Source organism: Triturus cristatus, chromosome 4_1 (assembly GCF_964204655.1).
Source record: "Triturus cristatus chromosome 4_1, aTriCri1.1, whole genome shotgun sequence".
NCBI classification, from domain to species: domain Eukaryota; kingdom Metazoa; phylum Chordata; class Amphibia; order Caudata; family Salamandridae; genus Triturus; species Triturus cristatus.
In genome coordinates this window covers 677,380,083-677,397,304 of record NC_140585.1, presented here as the reverse complement: position 1 = coordinate 677,397,304, position 17,222 = coordinate 677,380,083, and the positions used below count along the sequence as shown (strand labels likewise).

Genomic DNA, 17,222 nt, shown 5'->3' with positions numbered 1-17,222 from the left:
GAAAGGATGGTAACTAGATGACCAATGCAGGGTTAAAGGGGCCCTATACAGATATTTTAAAAATGTAGCTACACAAAGATGGATACTCATTTCAATTGTATTCTGTGGGGGAAAAAAACTGGAAGCAAAGATATCATATTGCCATGCGTATGACCTATTCTTGCAGTTGTACTACTAATACTTAATGACCAAAAGTCAGAGCTACCACTAATACTTAATGACCAAATGTCAGTTATCAATGCCACTATTGAGGTCGCTTTTTACATTAAAGTGTAAATAAAGATTTCTTGTTTTGTTTTTTTTAAAGTAGTTTGCAGTTAGGACATCCATGATTTCTGCAGTGGCTGCAGAACTGAGGCTTGACCAACCTATGTTCAGGATTTTGGTTGGTGTTAGATGGTAAGTAGGAAGTGAGCTAATTACAGTTAGATGTGCGAAGGTGGTGTGGAAAGGGTTACCAGGTCTGTAAGCATGAAACAACTGATATGGTGCTACAAGGCATTGGCAGTATAGTATGTACAGGATGTTGACGATGAGAGCAGTGATCCTGTGTGGTGCGCCTCGTGAGATGTAGATGTTTCCTTTAGATGCGGATGTAATTCCTAATTGATTTTGAACTATGAACTGCATGGCTTCACTAGTCAATGGACCAAGAGGGAAGATATCGCACATTGGTTTACAGAAGCCACTGAATTCACACAACTTACTGGTGAAAAAGTTTTCAGGTTTTGATTATTTCGAAATCCACTTCCCCAAAGCAGGAAACCCAAATAAGGAAAAGTAAACACATTCTTGAGCAATGTATCTTAGTACTGGGCAGAATACAGCCAATCATGGCAATGGTATCTCTGTTAGTTATTCTGAGTTACTAGCACAGTTCTATCACTGGTGTGATGTTGAAGCGTTTTTTTTACTTTTCTAACTGCTTGGAGGCCAGAGTATGCAGGTCTTGGTAAATCACTTGCAATGCAGAATAGATAAGAGTGGTGGGAAAGGTGACTGACAAAGACTAGAACGGAGGAGTATGTTGTCATGGGAAAGGTAACAATGGTTTCCTAGAACAACGTGAATGATTGCATTCTTTAGGCGTGCACTCGTTAAAGAGAGTAAAGAAGATGGTAAGCAGTTGCAGTTTATGTCAGAGCACGCAAAAGGCATGTAAATTGACCCTCAAGTGAAAAGAGACACAGGAGATAACTTTATCCTTCACACTTGTTTGCCCCATTACCTATTACCATCTACAAAGGATGGTCCATGGATTGAATATTACATGAACCACCACCCGTTGCTTTATTGAAGAATGTTAGAGTTCTCTTTAGAACTTGCATTCTACCAAAGATTTGTCCAGGAAGCTCTCTTGAATAGAGACGTGCTGCAACATCTTCACAGCTCTCTCACATAGGAGCTTTATCTCATGATAATGGGTTTAACAGACTTTGATCTGGTCTTTTACCAGCTATTTCACAAGATTACTGTGCTTGGAAATGGCCAATTATACTAAGGACAGATCAATAAGTAGCAGCAGATAGGTATCACCTTTTTACATTAAAAAAGTATCCAATGGAGGGAGCAAAATATGAAGAATGAAAGCAAAATTCAATTTGGATATTTTGCTGCTGGGGTCTCACGTATGCAAACAGTCTCTCTACGTATGCAAGCTGGTGGATATCTTTGTGATGGTCACACGTATTACCCATGTAGAGCAACTACATGGACAACCAAGAATTCAACATTGTAATGCTAGGGGCCCCTATTAACCAGAGCTTCGGGCACACTGCAATGGAAAGATAGCGTCACTAAGTCTACCCGACTCTCCGGGCAGACGTGGACATTGCGATGAGCCAGTATAAGACAAGTACACAACATTTTACTAATATCGCAATATAAGAAAAAACACACAAAAGGGAGTGTCTAAAGAATTCAACAACTGAATTGTAGAGTTTGTTCTTTCTGGTTCTTCTCTACTCCTTTCATGAAATACAAATAGTTAAATGGTATCAAAATAACATGGGAGCCGTAGTATTGAATCTCAAAACAATTCTCTTTATTATCCTTCAATACATCAAAGAAACAGCCTGGTCAATGCGTTTCATCCTCCAAGAGGACGTCATCAGGGTTAATGTATTTCTTTACAGGAATGTCACATCGAAGCCTACGAGTAAAATTGATCAGTTCCCCACGAAATTCTTGGAACACTAGTATTCCTCCTTTATTGTTGTAGGGAAATGCCAGGTGACCCTTTATAAATATTACAGCTTAATATCCACACCCAATTGATTCTGTAAACTCAGACCGGATAATACGACACACCATCGCTGACGGTCAGCACCTGTGCAGCTGTCTTTAGCCAGATCTACTCTTGCTTTAGGATTGATATCTCAATATACATATAAACAATCCTGCGAAGTATCAGGCATTAGAATCACGCATTTTAGGTCAGGTGTGCGCATCACCACACTAAAATGCATTAGTCATGCAGAATTGGAGCTCCTCTGATTTTGTGAAATCATGAGGCTTTGCATTTATTTGCGTAAAATGAATCCAACAAGCTTGGTTGCTACTAGTGTTGCCAGGCTATTTTGTATGGAGCTGCTGTGCCTGGGACTCACTCGCATTGCTATGGTGACACTGAATTAGGTGATACTTTATTTACTTCTCCTGCGCAGCCACCAATACAAGTGGCATGTTCCCTTAAGAAAACTAAGCGGGGAATAAACTTGGCCTCCCCTGATCATGAGGATTCGGCAACTAATGACGCCTTCAATAAACAAACAGAAGGCGCCGTTAGTTGTTTTTCACAGACGGGGGGCTCCTGCAAGCTGGGCTCTCTCATATTGGACTATTGAGTTACAGTGCAAACACCGCCTGAAGTGGTGCAGAGCAAGAAGAACTGTATGCTGTTTAAAAGAGGAACTGATGTCGTGGAAGGTAGAGATTTATTTTTGCAGTTTTATGTAGCGCAACGTCAACCCACAAGCATTGGTGAGCTTGACACGAGTACAAGTTACATTACACAAGGTCATATTAATTTTTTAAGCCTTTTACCCCATTTTCGGTCTCTCTATGTTTCAGTTTCTGTCTGTTTGCCCAGTGTTTGTAATTGTCTGTGCCAATTCACCTATACCTTTATGCCCCATTTATGTGTCCCTATGTTTTGGTGTGAGTTCCCTGTGCCTTTCTATCCTGTGTCTGCATTAAGTTGCAGTGGCAGTCTGCCCATATCTTTATGTTCCGGTGTCTATCTCTCTGAATCCAAGTGTCTATTGCTAAGTGGACCATTTACGTTGGATGATTAAAACTTTCTTGGAATTGATTACTAAAATTGATATTTTTTGTGAGTGGCTTTACGCATACTCTGAGGATTATTGTTTATTGGCTGAGACTAGAATAAGGACATTAATGAGTGCCGAGGAACAGTGTTTTTTGTATTAGGAACACGGAAGTTCGGACGAATTACCGCTTGGCGACATCTTTGGTAGTGGGATGTTTTTGTGACCTAGAGAGGCACCAATACAGGGAATCTCTTACTTGTTAAAATACCGATTCTGGATTTCGATAGGACTGATCTGCTGCTGTTGTTGCCACCACTGCCTCCTTCTCTTGTTTGTATAAAGTATTTTACTTGTGTTCATGCATTCTCATGGTGTCCTGACTACACTTGGGGTTTGCAATGTGTCCTCTAAATCAGGATAGTCTGTTTCTGTATTGCTTTATACTTGTCTGTTTTCATCAGTTGGAATGCAGAGAAACAGATTTAGATTGAGCCACATTGCTAGACACTACTGTGCACAAAAGTTGGTAATTTCTGTAATGCGCATCAATGATTTATACGAGTTAACTTCTATGTTCTACATGTAATAAAGTATCACTCAAAGTGCCACACATAAGGCATTGAAATGTCACACATAAGCACACAGAGAACTAGGAAAAGCCACACACAGGCAAGCTGAAAATTTGGCAGCTATAATCTAGAGTTTCTCGTTGCACAAATGGTTGTAATTTGTGATATTTATATGTTTCCTTTGTCTTCATTGCTTCAGTTTGCTCGTGAGAAAGTGTCACACATACTTGTTGAAATGCCATTCATAATAACCCTGAAATTATGAAAAGGTCACACATGGCCATCTGAAACTTTGGCAACTATGTATAAAATAGGTTTACTGTACAAATGAAAAATCAAGGACAACACAAAATGCTGTGAGATAAGATTATAACAGTAATATCAGAGGTATGCACACGATAAAACAATGCGATCAATAATTGACAATCAACCCTGACTATTCTAGAAAACAAAACAGTTATGATTAGGCAATATTTGCCAACATATGGATCTCTTTTTTCATATTTATTTTTTTATTTATTGGGACATTATCCCACCTAAAATTCCTGGACGCCAGGGTCGCCAAACTATCACGCATTACTAATATAAAACAAATCTTCCCATAAGCAAGCGCGATACATTGTTCAATACCTTACAAACATAAGGATCTCGATCACAAAACGATGGAGACCAACACACTACTGAGTTTCTTTGCTGCGAGTCAGTTCCAGAGCACAACTATCCTGCAAAAGAAAGGGACAGCATTTCTCTGTTTGAAAAGTTATTTACTTGTCCGTAAAAGTAAGCATATATCCTTAGGGTTAGCTGTGTGGGTCACCCAATACGTGGCTTTCTAGCATGACAGCGCTACAGGCTCCGGGTTAGCGGTTCTTCACGGAGTAAAGGACTAGCCTTGACAAGGAGGATGAGGGGCAGACTTACACCTGACCTGTAGATGTGTGTGCAAACCCATAGGCGCAAAGAGTTGCCAGAAAGCCATCCTGGTGCTAAACCATTGAAAACACATCGACAGTAAGCGAGGAACAAAAATGATGAGGTGCCATGGCTCAGCAAACCTGTAGCAGTTTATGTTTTGGGCAGCTTTAATCCGGTTTCTGGAGGGCAGTGAGAGGTCTTTAAGGCATCGTCTACATCTCTGGACAGGCTGGGGGCTACTGTGCAGGTAGGGTTAGCAACAGCAATGCAGATCAGAATTGAGGAGCTTCAGCAGGGGCCGAAAACCTTGCTCTGAGCTAGGTACAAGCCAACAACATTCAGCTATAAATTCTGAAAGTACCAACAAAAGTAAAGTCCTTGTAGGTTTGTCAACACATTAATCAGATTTTTGTCTATCACGAGACTGATAAGCCCAGGGTGAAACTCCTGACACAGCTCTACGGAGTCAGGAAGCACTTGGAAGGGACCAGGGTCAACAGGGCTGGTGCAATGACTTCAACTGATGCACCAGCACTTCCATACGCTTTTTAGAATGGAAATGTCCTTAACCCGCTGAGAATCTTATAACTAATATTTAGAGAGGCAGACAGGCAAAACATCTAGACCCTGCAACCAAATCCTGTGTAAACAGTCAGTCACTTATCGCAATGCTACAGAACAATGCAATTCTCCAAGCTGAATTGAACTTAACATGGGGACTAGGTAGGTAGGTAACAGTAACATTAACAAAATGTTTTTCTACATGGTCTGAATTTAGTCCCTTGTAACAGAATGCCTTAGACTCCGCCTAGCGCCATAATGACGCGTGATTCATTTGTTTCAACACTTGGCACTTAATTAAGCAATATAAAATATTAAACACAAAATCGCTCGGTGTAGCAATCCAACCCATCTTTCTTTTGCCCACCATCCCACCTCAGTTTGGATCCAGCAATAAGCAAATCAGCCTTGACCCTGCTCCAATACGAACAGTCCAGCCCAAACTGCTAGGCTAGGTCCTCCCTGAACCGGAACACAAGCAACCCAAGCCCTTGTGGTTCACCTTGGTTGTGGTTCTTCAGTCAAGCATAGCTAGGTTGAAGCAAAACAGTGAGCACAGGACCCGCATCTGAGCTCACACAAAAAGAAGTGATAGAAGGAATACTTGCAGCCATGTCAAAGTCTAAAGCAGAGGTCATATTTTTAGGGGAATATCCCCTCTTTTGCCACGCCTTCTGCATCTCCTGGGACAACCAAAAACTTGACTGCCATGGATCCTCCAATTCGATAAGTGTCCATAGTGTGCCTACCTTTCTCCACCAGAAAGGTCAATGACAATCATAAATAAAATTGATAAGCAGCATCCTTCTTCGAGAACAAGGTTTTATTTGGCTCAATGACACTGGAGCTCTTGCAGCATCTAGCAAATGTCTGCCAAAAAAACCTCTAAGAACAGATAGCTATACCCTTATCCAGCATTGAAAATATTTCAGCTCTTCTGTTCTCAGGTGTGACAAACAGATGTACATTTATTACACATGTAATAAGTCTTTCCTGGTACATTGATAACATTTGTTAACCACCACATTCTTCTCAATGCAGATGCAACTGTGAGAAACATTTGCAAATGCCAGAACAAGAACATCATATCTCACGTCACAGTCTTCCCTTGCCATCTGGAGCAGTGCTCTGCAAAATAGCCTTAATTATTAGTCGTTAAAACACAAGCGTGTATGAGTGCATTCACGTGACAAGCAGGATGGAGTTGGTTTAGTTTTTGCGACTGTGGCCCAGGCACTCACAGGGTTCAAGACCAAAGCTGTTCAACAAGCTAGACAGAAGCTTCAGCTTATATATTAAAGTATGGGCATTTGGACAATGAACCACTGCCATGCAGAGTTAGTGCATCATTAAGATTCCAAAGATCAAGACAGATGTGGTACACTACTCAAGGCGTTTCACCCATTATGTGGATTTATTAGTGGGTGTTTTGTTTGTATTTTTGGTTCGACCACCACAGGTAACAGATGTCATTATTGGTCCCAGAGCAAAACCTATCGACTTCCATGATCCTTATGTGGACCGATTTTTATGTAACCATTGTTTGTGGTAGCTGGATATCGATGTTTGGGTTTGTTTAAAATAAACTAATAAAAAGTCTTTGAAGAAAAAAAGGATTCCAAAGATCTAGCCAATCTCCCAGGAAGGGGTCCAGGAACATTTCCTCTCTCAAAAATGTATTGTACTGGTCGAAGACTTTGTATAGATGACCAGTTATATCTAATTTCCATACATATCTGCTATGGTGCGATACCTATTGTATTCCCTCCATACAGTGCTAGAAAAAAGAACTGGAAGATGGAGTTATCCTCTGCAGGCAGCTGCCATTAGCCATACTTTATCTGGCAACCACAATTGTTCCAAAAATAAACACCCACAGCAGTGTTAGTGAAGAATAGATTATGCACGTTATAAAGATTGTGAATATTGTACAAATTTTGGTTCCATGTTAGCTAATATCAAAAACATACAAAAAATAATAAACACAAAGCCGACCCTTGTCTACCCCCACACTTTTTAAGCACATAAATATAACTCATTGAGGTGTTCTACTGATGGCCGATTTAAATTTATATAATGTAATGATATGCAAAGTCCCACTGAATTGGTGCATGTGTGCTTTTTCTGAGCTAGGGACACTACGCCATCCCCTCTTTCTCAAAAGGGCTGATTCGAAACTTTAAAACGAAGAGCTGGCCCAAAGGATTTATAAACTTAAAAATACCTTCCTCTTGATGACTGCCTCACTGAGGCCATACACTTCCTATATTCCACTGACCTTTTCATCATGGTATCTAGCCGTTTATCAAATACTTTAACTCCCAAAAATGGAATCGTCGTCAAACAGTTTTTCTGGGATGAATCTGCCTTCCAAGACTTCATCCACAATTGTTGTCTCAATGCCACGGACGATATTGCTGCTGCCACACTAAGAGCCATAGAATACATAGTATATGAAATGAACTTGCTGCTTTTTAAAATAAAAATCTGCCCTTTATTCCAGAACACCTGCTAAGCCTTGAAAACCCTCATTCAAATATTGAATTGCATAGCTAGAATATGCTGCCGCCCGGATAGAAAAAACTTTAAGTGGCATATGCTCTCTTAATGTCCAATCAATCAGCATTTGTATATCGCGGCATTGTGACCCCTAGGGGTATGTAGATGCTGTGGTTGCTGTGTGTCTGTCGAAAAGCCAAGTCTTGAGATTCTTTCTGAAGTCTGCCAGGGAGGGGGCTATGAGGTGATGGAGGTGAGGGTAACTCCAGGTCCTGGCGATGTAGGAGAAGAAGTGCGCCCACTACGGATGCTGAAGGTGCGGGCAAGAGCCAAAGAGGAGGGTCTGGTGGGTAGATGGAAGTTCAGTCGATGGTTGATGTAGAAGGTCCATGGTCATGTAGAGCTTTGCAGGCTTGTGTGAGGATCTTGAACGGGCATCTCTTCTGGATGGGGGGACAGGGGAGGTTTCTGAGGTGGGAGGGTGATGAGAGTCCGTTTGGGGAGGTCCAAGATGAGTCTGGCCTCTGCATTCTGTATGGTCTGTAGTCTTCTGAGGAAGCAGGTGGAGATGCCGGCGTAGAGGACGTTGCCATAGTCAAGATAGCTGGTGACGAAGGGCCAAGTGACGATCTTTCCAGTGCTGACTGGGATCCATCTGAAAATTCTGCGGAACATGAGAAGGGTGTGGAAACAGAAGGCGGCAACTGCATTGACTTGTCATTTCATTGTCAGATCGCTGTCGAGCTGACAAACTGGAAGAAAATCTAAGGCTACAAAGGATCTCTTAATTGCCAAATGTATCTTTTTATCCATAGGATCCGATGGTGCAGAGTTCTCAGAAATTATAGTGCTCTTAGTTGATGGGAAAGCCATAGGCAAGTCAATGTTAACACAAGCAGGAATGTCATTGGCAAAACATTCCTTACAGAGCTATGTACAATCAAACTCTCTGGTCCCGTCTTCACATAATGACAAAATAAATAAGTCCAATACCTCCAATATTGAAGTTTCAAGGAAAGCCATATCATCACTAATATGTTGCAAAACATCCTCAATCCTAGCTCCATGGAGAAATGTTCCTCTGATTTCCTCTTCCTCTGTGTCCTTATCATTATGGTCTATTGGTCTACTGGACCTTCCTGGGGGGAGGAATTTTCTGTGCCTAAAAGGTAGTTGCCAGAGCTATAGCAACCATGCACTGAATGTCATTCAAAGTTGAGACCCCCTTCAGAAGAGCCTCCCCTTCAGCATCAAAAGGAGTTCTCCTCTTCAAATCTTAGTAACATCCTTCATGTGCTCATCCATCACAGCTCAGCAATCACCAGCAGAACCACCAAACAATGAACAAACGGACCCCCTTGCATTACCACTTTATAACTGGGCCACTTCCAGCTTATTTGTATACGCTAAGCAACACTTATCCCAATGCTTGTGAAACACTCCCAAACTATTGGGGCGTCACGCTAAACAAAGCATTCCCTGGCTCTGCGGTACAAAGGCGGGAGCTCAGGATGCGTTAAGTTGGAAATGCGTGTGGATGAGCGCCCCCCCCCCACTGCTTTGCATCAATTGCAATCAAGCTCTCCCCAAGTTTGACTGGCATACTAGTAATTACGGTTCGGCCGCATCAGTGCCTTGGACAAGGAAAGAACACACTGCAGTTAAATGCTTTTTACTTAACGCCAGATCCCTGGTGAGACATAGCATAGAACTAGCGGACCTCATAGTTGAATCCAAATCACAGATAGCATTCGTAACAGAAACTTGGACAGATGCAGCCTCAGGTCCGGATATCATCAAAGCCACCCCACCTGAGTACGAGTGCTTTGTTCAGAATAGAGGAAATAAAAGGGGGGGGGGGGAGGTCTAGCTATAATCTACCATAATTCCATCAGAGGTTCATTCCAGTCGGGTACCACCGACCATTTTGAAGCCCTCATATATAACCTGACCCTTTCCAACCATCAATCTTTTAAGGGTAGCCTAATTTATAGGCCCCCCGGTCCCAAAAGCTCGTTCCTCCCTGCACTCAGTTGCTTGCTAGAAGAAGCACTCTGCACAAAAACATTTACTGCGCTGGGAGATTTTAACTTTCATTTGGAATGTGATTCAGATCCCGATACGCGGAATTTCTTAGATCAGATGCGTGGGGTTCAGCTTAACCAAAGGGTTACCGGCCCAACCCACAGGGCGGGGCACACTCTAGATGGGATCTTTTCCAATCTCCCTAACCTTGAAACTACGGCAATTCTTCCGGTCTCCTGGTCCGACCATGCGGTAGTGCATTTTGAAATCAGCCTTGCCCCGCCTTCCAGGCCTAGTAAGGTTACAAATCCGCCTAGAACGATCAGGAGGTGGAAAAATATAGATGGAGGCCCTAGAGAGCCTGCTCAAAACCTCCCTGCGGCCCCCGATGGTTAACGTGGAGGATGCAGCCACCTCATATACCAATTGGCTGGAGGCAGCATGCCCCAATCTCGCCCCGCCCAAAACGTTTCACTCCACTCGATCTAGCCCCTCCGCGCCGTGGTTCTCTGAACATATCGGGGACCATAAACTGCTTTGTAAAAAGCAGGAAAGAATCTGGCGGAAAAACTATAAAGAGGAGGATAGAAAGCTTCTCTACTTAGAGATAAAAAGATATAAATCTGCAATTCAGGAGGCAAAACAGGAGTTCTATACGAATCGTATTAAGGAGGCCAGTAATTCCGCTAGGGAATTATTTCGAACAGTATCGTCCCTGGCGGTCATCAAACCAGTGGAGATTCCCCCTAGCCGTAAACTATGCCAAGAGCTGGCGAATTTCTTCCTAGAAAAGGTTGAAAATATCTTCCGTCCTCTAGACATGCGGGTCAAGACTGTCGCTCCAGTAATTAACCCTGAGGCAGACATTAATCTTCCGAAGCTTCTCAACTTCTCCCCCATTAGGGAGGAAGAGGTGGAGAGCAGACTTCTACGGACAAAGTCAGGCTCCCCCAATGACCCATGCCCAGCCAGCGTGGCCAAATTGGCCTCCTCGGCCGTGGCCGCAAGACTCACCCCACTGTTCAATGTCATGTTGGAAAAAGGAGAATTCCCCTTATGCTGGAAACAAGCTTCCATTTTACCCCTGTTGAAGAAGCCGAACCTAGCGGTGACGGACCTGAACAACTTTCGGCCTATAGCTAGGCTACCCCTTCCGACGAAAATCCTGGAGGGTCTCCTAAACACTCAGCTAAGCGCCATTCTAGGGGCTGGCCAGGGCCTGGACCGTTCCCAACATGGATTCAGGGCAGGGCATAGTACCGAATCCGCCCTGATTAAAGCAACAGAAGATGTGAGAACAGTGATGGACGCAGGAGGTAGAGCTGCCCTGATCCTGTTGGACCTGTCCGCAGCCTTTGATACGGTCCACCATAAGATACTTGGGGACCGACTCAGGGCCACTGGGATTCAGGGCAAGGCGCTAAAACTCCTGCTCGCCTTCTTGTCTGATAGGACTCAGAAGGTGGCACTAGGGGACTATGAATCAGACCCTTTTACGCTTCCCTGCGGAGTCCCTCAGGGGTCCTCCTTGAGTCCCACCCTTTTTAATATATATGTCTCCACCCTAGCACCAGTTATCAGATCTTTCGGCTTCAACTTAACTTCTTACGCTGATGATACTCAGATAGTGGTATCTCTGCTACCAGGAGAAACTGACAGTACAGCTGATAGATTCAGAGGCTGTATGCGGGAAGTCAGTAACTGGATGGCAGATAACTGCCTCAAATTAAATTCTACAAAAACCGAGGTTCTGCTCTTCGGGTCCAATGATAATTTCTGGTCCCCACGCTGGTGGCCTGAGGAAATGGGCACTCCGCCAGCTCCGGTCCCAAAGGTTAAAAACCTCGGTGTTCTTATGGACAACTCCTTGTCCTTCAAGCCCCAAATTAATGCACTCTCATCAGCAACTCACTTTGTTTTAAAAACTATTCGAAAAGTCCTGCTGTTCCTTGCAGAAGAGCATAAGAAGACCGTGGTTACAGGGCTGGTGATGTCCCGGCTCGATTATTGTAACAGCCTTCTGCTGAACGCCCAACAGGGGCTCCTCAACAAACTCCAGATTCTGCAGAATGCTGCAGCCCGATTAATCACAGGCACACCTAAATTTGCCTCTGTTTCTCGGGACCTGGTTAAACTACATTGGCTACCAGTTCGCAAGAGAATTATTTTTAAATCCCTTTGCGTGAATTTTAAGGCCTTGTACGGCCTAGGCCCCCACTGTATCTCCCAACTCTTTCAGTGGTATAGACCGATAAGACTTCTGAGATCAGCCGAGCAGGGTCTGGTAGTCATCCCCAGAGTTAGGAAAGCCAGTTGGGGAGGCAGGAGTTTCTCTCTAGGAGCAGCAAAGGCATGGAACGCGTTACCACTAAATCTCAGACAACTACCGGATCTCTTGTCTTTTAGGAAAGCTCTGAAGACCTGGCTTTTCACACAGTAACCCCTGCCCATACACACTCACTCAACTAGCGCCAGGACACCTCCGGGTAACAGTGCGCTCTATAAATGTGAAAAATAAATAAATAAATAAATACACATGTTTCCTAGCATCATCTCTTCCTACAATTGCATGACGCCCCGATTACAAGAAACCCAATACAGAGATGCAACACTCCTAATCATTGACTCATACAATCATCCATGAAGCCTGTACTTTAATTCTGTGTTATTCTATTATCTGGTACGATAAGACTTTTTCTTGATCATATATCCAATTTTATCCAATGGGAATAAGAGATTTCAATCTTCTTATTTGGAAAACAGATTTATTGATCATACTTATTCCATACTTAGCATATCAGACCTCGAAAAATCATAAAATGTTACTAGACCTGCAGGTTGAGTAACGTGAATAATCTACTTGACCCAACTGTAATGTACTTGACCAGTTAACTGGTCTCAAATTTGTGATCATTGGTAATATTTAAATTTTACAGTCGCCTTTTTCTTCATTCTCACATGAGTGCACCTTCAAACATTTCTGCTGTACAAAACAAAACCCTTTTGATTGATAAAATAGATTAAACGTTTGCTCCATGTGTAATAAGACCCTAGCCCACATATAGGGTACACACGATGCCTGACTTGCCTCTCAGTTTACTAATGCGTTGCCAACAGGGCTGGGGCAGGAGTGTTTCTCAGTTCATCTGCAAACACTCACTTTTAATAAATACATTACTAATGCACGATAGCGCACTGTCATTTTCAGATAATAAATATCGAAGAAATGGCCAAAAACACTCCCACTACCTTGCAGCTTTATTGATAAACTACATAGTGTATTAACAATAATCTGGAAAAATTGTGTTTCAGAAAACATATTTATCATTTGCACATTACTTACCAAGAAAAGTGTTGTGATTTGTTTTTCATCATATTAAAATATTGTTTTCATCACACAGAAGTACAAAAAATTGGTTTTCGCAACTACTGAAATATATTTTGAAATGTTTGCAAAGTTGACCTATTCGCTATTAAAATGTATGTTAGGAAAAACCTGATACCCTACAGCCTTTCATTTCACACATGTACCACAGTTCACAGTTCACTTTACAAAATCCTAAAACTCTGCAGTCAGAGAAGGAAAAGTAATTGTAAACTCATGCAGAAACACATCAGCGCCTTTACAAAAGGAGCACATTTTCAGATGAACACCCTGAGAAGACTGATACCTTTCCTGACGGCTAATGAATTCAAACTGGCAGTTCAAGCTGTAGTTATCCCTAGAGTTGAATATTGGAATGTCACTCTCTGCGGCCTTCCCAGATTGACGACGGTCCCCCTAAGAGCCTCAATCAACGCAGCTGCTAGACTCATCACAGGCTCCAAAAGAAAGTCACATCTCCTGACCTTCGAGCCCTCAACTAGTTACCTTTCGAGGCTAGAATTCATCTGAAAATCACTTGCATAACACACAAGGCACTACATCACAAAACTCGGAGTTATCTAGCTCAGAAGCTGGGGCTCGCTTGTGGGAATAGATCCACCAGGAGCTCCAATAATCTTCTGCTGAAACCTCAACGATTTGTCAAGAAGAAAACATACAACCAGTCCTTCTCAGGAATGGCTTCCAGGATTTTGAATGCTTTGCCCCCAGAAACAAGAAAGAATCCTCCTACTGCATTATTCTAAAAAGAAGTGAAAGCTATTCTCATGGCTAAATATACCTGAACTATTTATATGTACCTGTATTATATTTGCTAGTTGTTATTAGTCACCTGTTTGTATGAGATTGACCTATATTTTTCTATGCTGGTTTGTTTTACTTACATCTACCTGTAAAGCGCTCTGATACCCGTAAGGGTCTTGTTTGCGCTATACAAAACCTTCAAAATAAAATAAACAAATAACCTGACTTCTGGCCTCTGTCCCTAAACACAGAGCAAATGTGACAAGATAAAAACAAGATTTAAAGGCAATTGTATTGCTCCTTCACTTTTTGATTGAACAGAACACTTGTTATTTGTCAACTAACCAGAACAAGCGAGCAGGTCCTAAATATAAATCAAATTGATAAAATATGATTCGCCATAGCAAGTAGATTTCTCGCTGCCTGCATAGATAGAGCACACAGCCCAGCCTAAAAACCCATTGACTGTAGAGGTTTAAAAGCCAAGTACTGCGGATATCCGTTGGTGGATCTGTCGTTCAGCACAGATAACAATTGACAGCATATTTGAATTAAATGTCCCACGCGACATTAGGGAGAATAAGAAGATGAAATTAGATTTAATTGGCCTAGGATTAATATGGTCCCTGATGAAGTCGTAAGAAGGAACGAAACGCGTTCTAAAGTCACATCATAACAGATATTCGAATACCACGGAATTAAAGTACAATCATCATGGATGAATGTATTATTCAATAATTAAGAGTGTTGCTTTTCCGTTTTGAGATTTATAATACAATCGTTCAGAGAACTGGTGGTAGTTAGTCCTTCATGGGGTCAAGCACCTAATCTTAATGGCAGTTATTGTAATCTGTGCAATGCTGTGCTGCCAAAACTGCCATCAAAAATGTTTTTCTGCAATTGCAAGTGCCATTACGAGTACCAGTGGCAGAAAGAGCTCTGTTTAATTGCCTCACTAAAAGAAACTTACATAATGGTAATGCAGACCACTTTGCTGGTGAAGTAAATATAATATATATCTGACGTAGCTATGGCAAAAGTTTACTTCAATGCCAAATAACCACATGAATGGGTCATCTGGTGCAAGACCTCTTACTTTGTGGCAATACAATCTTAAGGGGTCACTAAAGCAGACAGTGTGCCAAATATATACATAATTTAAAAAACAAAACTTTACTTACTTGAGACTGGGGAGGGTGTGGGGGGCAAGATGTAAGATCATGTGCCACGAAATAAAGGGTGGCCTTGTTGGAGGGTTGGGAAACTGGCAATTTTAAACTTGTTGACCACTCTGGTAACAGAAGCTTTCGCTCATTGACCAAGGATGCAATGGAGAAGGTGGATAAGGAGGTAATCCTATGGTTACAGGCCAGGGGTGGAGAGAGAGAGAGAGAGAGAGAGAGAGAGAGAGAGAGAGAGAGAGAGAGAGAGAGAGAGAGAGAGAGAGAGAGAGTGTGGTGTAGCATTGAAAAGATGAGGTGGCACAAGGAAGCACATACAAAAGGGCAGAGTGAAAAGAGAAGGACGACAAGGAAGGAGATGACGAGCGAGATTTGTTGAGAGGGTGGTTATGACAAATGTCAAGCTGAAAAGGTTCAACTGTTTAACAAGGAAAGGTGTTTGGAAGGAGGATTTAGATTGATGCATGTTCCGGGAAAAATCTGTCTATGTTGCCAGGGGAGCCCAGGGAAATGGAGAAAGGTCTGGGGGACATGGAACACATATAGAGGCGATATTTGCGCCCCACCAATTTCCCAAACTGATGAAGAGACTCTTGAAACCCCTTAACACTCACATATTACTTACTGTGATTGGCACCTATGTAACTTGTGTCTAACTTTTGAAGGATTTATGCTATACTGCTCATGCTAATTGATGCTCTGTATTGCTGCTTGTTTGTTAATAAACAGATATATAAAAATAAAAAAACAAAGGAAAGTGTTGTGAAAGGCAGTACGGGAACAACTGAGGCACTCCTAATATCACTACCTCCTTTACAGACCTTAGGAACAGAAAATTGACTCGGAAGAACCCAAATACCGGAAAAGGCGTTGCACGCTGCGTGTGATGCATAAGATTTTAATTCAACGTTTTAAACTATACCCGTTACATTGACCAGACTTCTTCGAAAAGATTTTTTTTGTCACTTTCATTTTAGAGCCCCCGAAATACTTTTGTAGTGGTTTCTTTTTGCATTTCGTGCTTTACTTTTTTGTGGAAATCAGAGAAAAAAAGTCGGCTTTGGCTGATTTTTCCTCTGCTTTCGCAGATATTATATTGAAATCCTAGTCAGAAGGTAACTAAATGACTCCGCCTCAAACCACCGGTCCGGCGCATCTACGCTTCTCACCTGCTTATGCTGGTCCAGGTAGCCCACGTCCCAGCCATCATCGCTGTCGCTGCTCTCGCCTCCTCCGGCTACGGCAAAGAACCTGCTCGCTCCTTGCGCCGCCATTGCACTCCTACGCCCGATCCCAATGCCGAAGCGGACGACGTCATTCGTCCACGCTCTGAAGTCAGCTACTAAGGCGTAGGCCAACTCCTGCACCGTACGCGTAGGCGGGGCCAGGGAATTGCAGTTTTTGGTAAAATGTGCTTCGATGCGGTACGATTCTGCTTTCCATTATTTTTTTTCAAAACAACCCCCTTGTTGTTTAAACAAAGCGTCGCTTACGTTAGGTTAGGGTTTCCACTTTTTAAGATGCTATAAAGGCCTGGACACGATACTTTATATGAAATAGTTTGTATTGATGTTTTGCATCGCCTTTCTATCTTTATTTCTGTCACGGATTATTAAGACAGTTCTAGAGCACATTTTTATAGTGCTTTCTTTACTGTTTAAAGTGTATACTTGTAATATCAGACCCCCCAGGATATGGATTCGCAAAATTAGCGGCACAAATATGGAAATTTAGCGGCACAAATATGGAAATTTAGCTGCATTTTTGCGGCACTTTTTTTTACTCCTAATCATTCATTTTCAGCCTTAAATCATTGGAAACTCTTTTAGCTGAGTATTCCACTTTGAATAGGGAACCTGGACTATGGAACAGAGGAAGCAGCCCACAGGTGAAGGCTGTTATCCTTTGGAAATGCAATTCTCCATTTGCTTTAGTATAGGTTGGTAGCAGTTATCACACCTTTTGACACATTGCGGGACCGGTGTTTGGCACATCCTTAACCCTTTTCTCGCCTGAAAGTCTGAGGGCGGCTGGACACCGCTTTCGTGGACAAGCCATGGCCCTTTGAGCA

General features: G+C 42.5%; 1 protein-coding gene across 2 annotated transcripts in view; it reads right to left on the bottom strand.

The window, feature by feature from the left end:
* The window catches only part of ASZ1 (ankyrin repeat, SAM and basic leucine zipper domain containing 1), a 1,654,265-nt gene extending 1,637,802 nt beyond the window's left edge, over positions 1 to 16,463 (bottom strand). For both annotated transcript variants that reach the window (XR_014981315.1, XM_085653129.1), the window contains exon 1: positions 16,321 to 16,463. Coding sequence is in view for 1 of the 2 variants with exons in the window: in XM_085653129.1 (XP_085509255.1) it covers positions 16,321 to 16,425 (105 nt within the window). In the remaining variant the exon portion in view is untranslated. The remainder of the gene's footprint in view (positions 1 to 16,320) is intronic.
* Between the last annotated feature and the right edge of the window lie 759 nt (positions 16,464 to 17,222).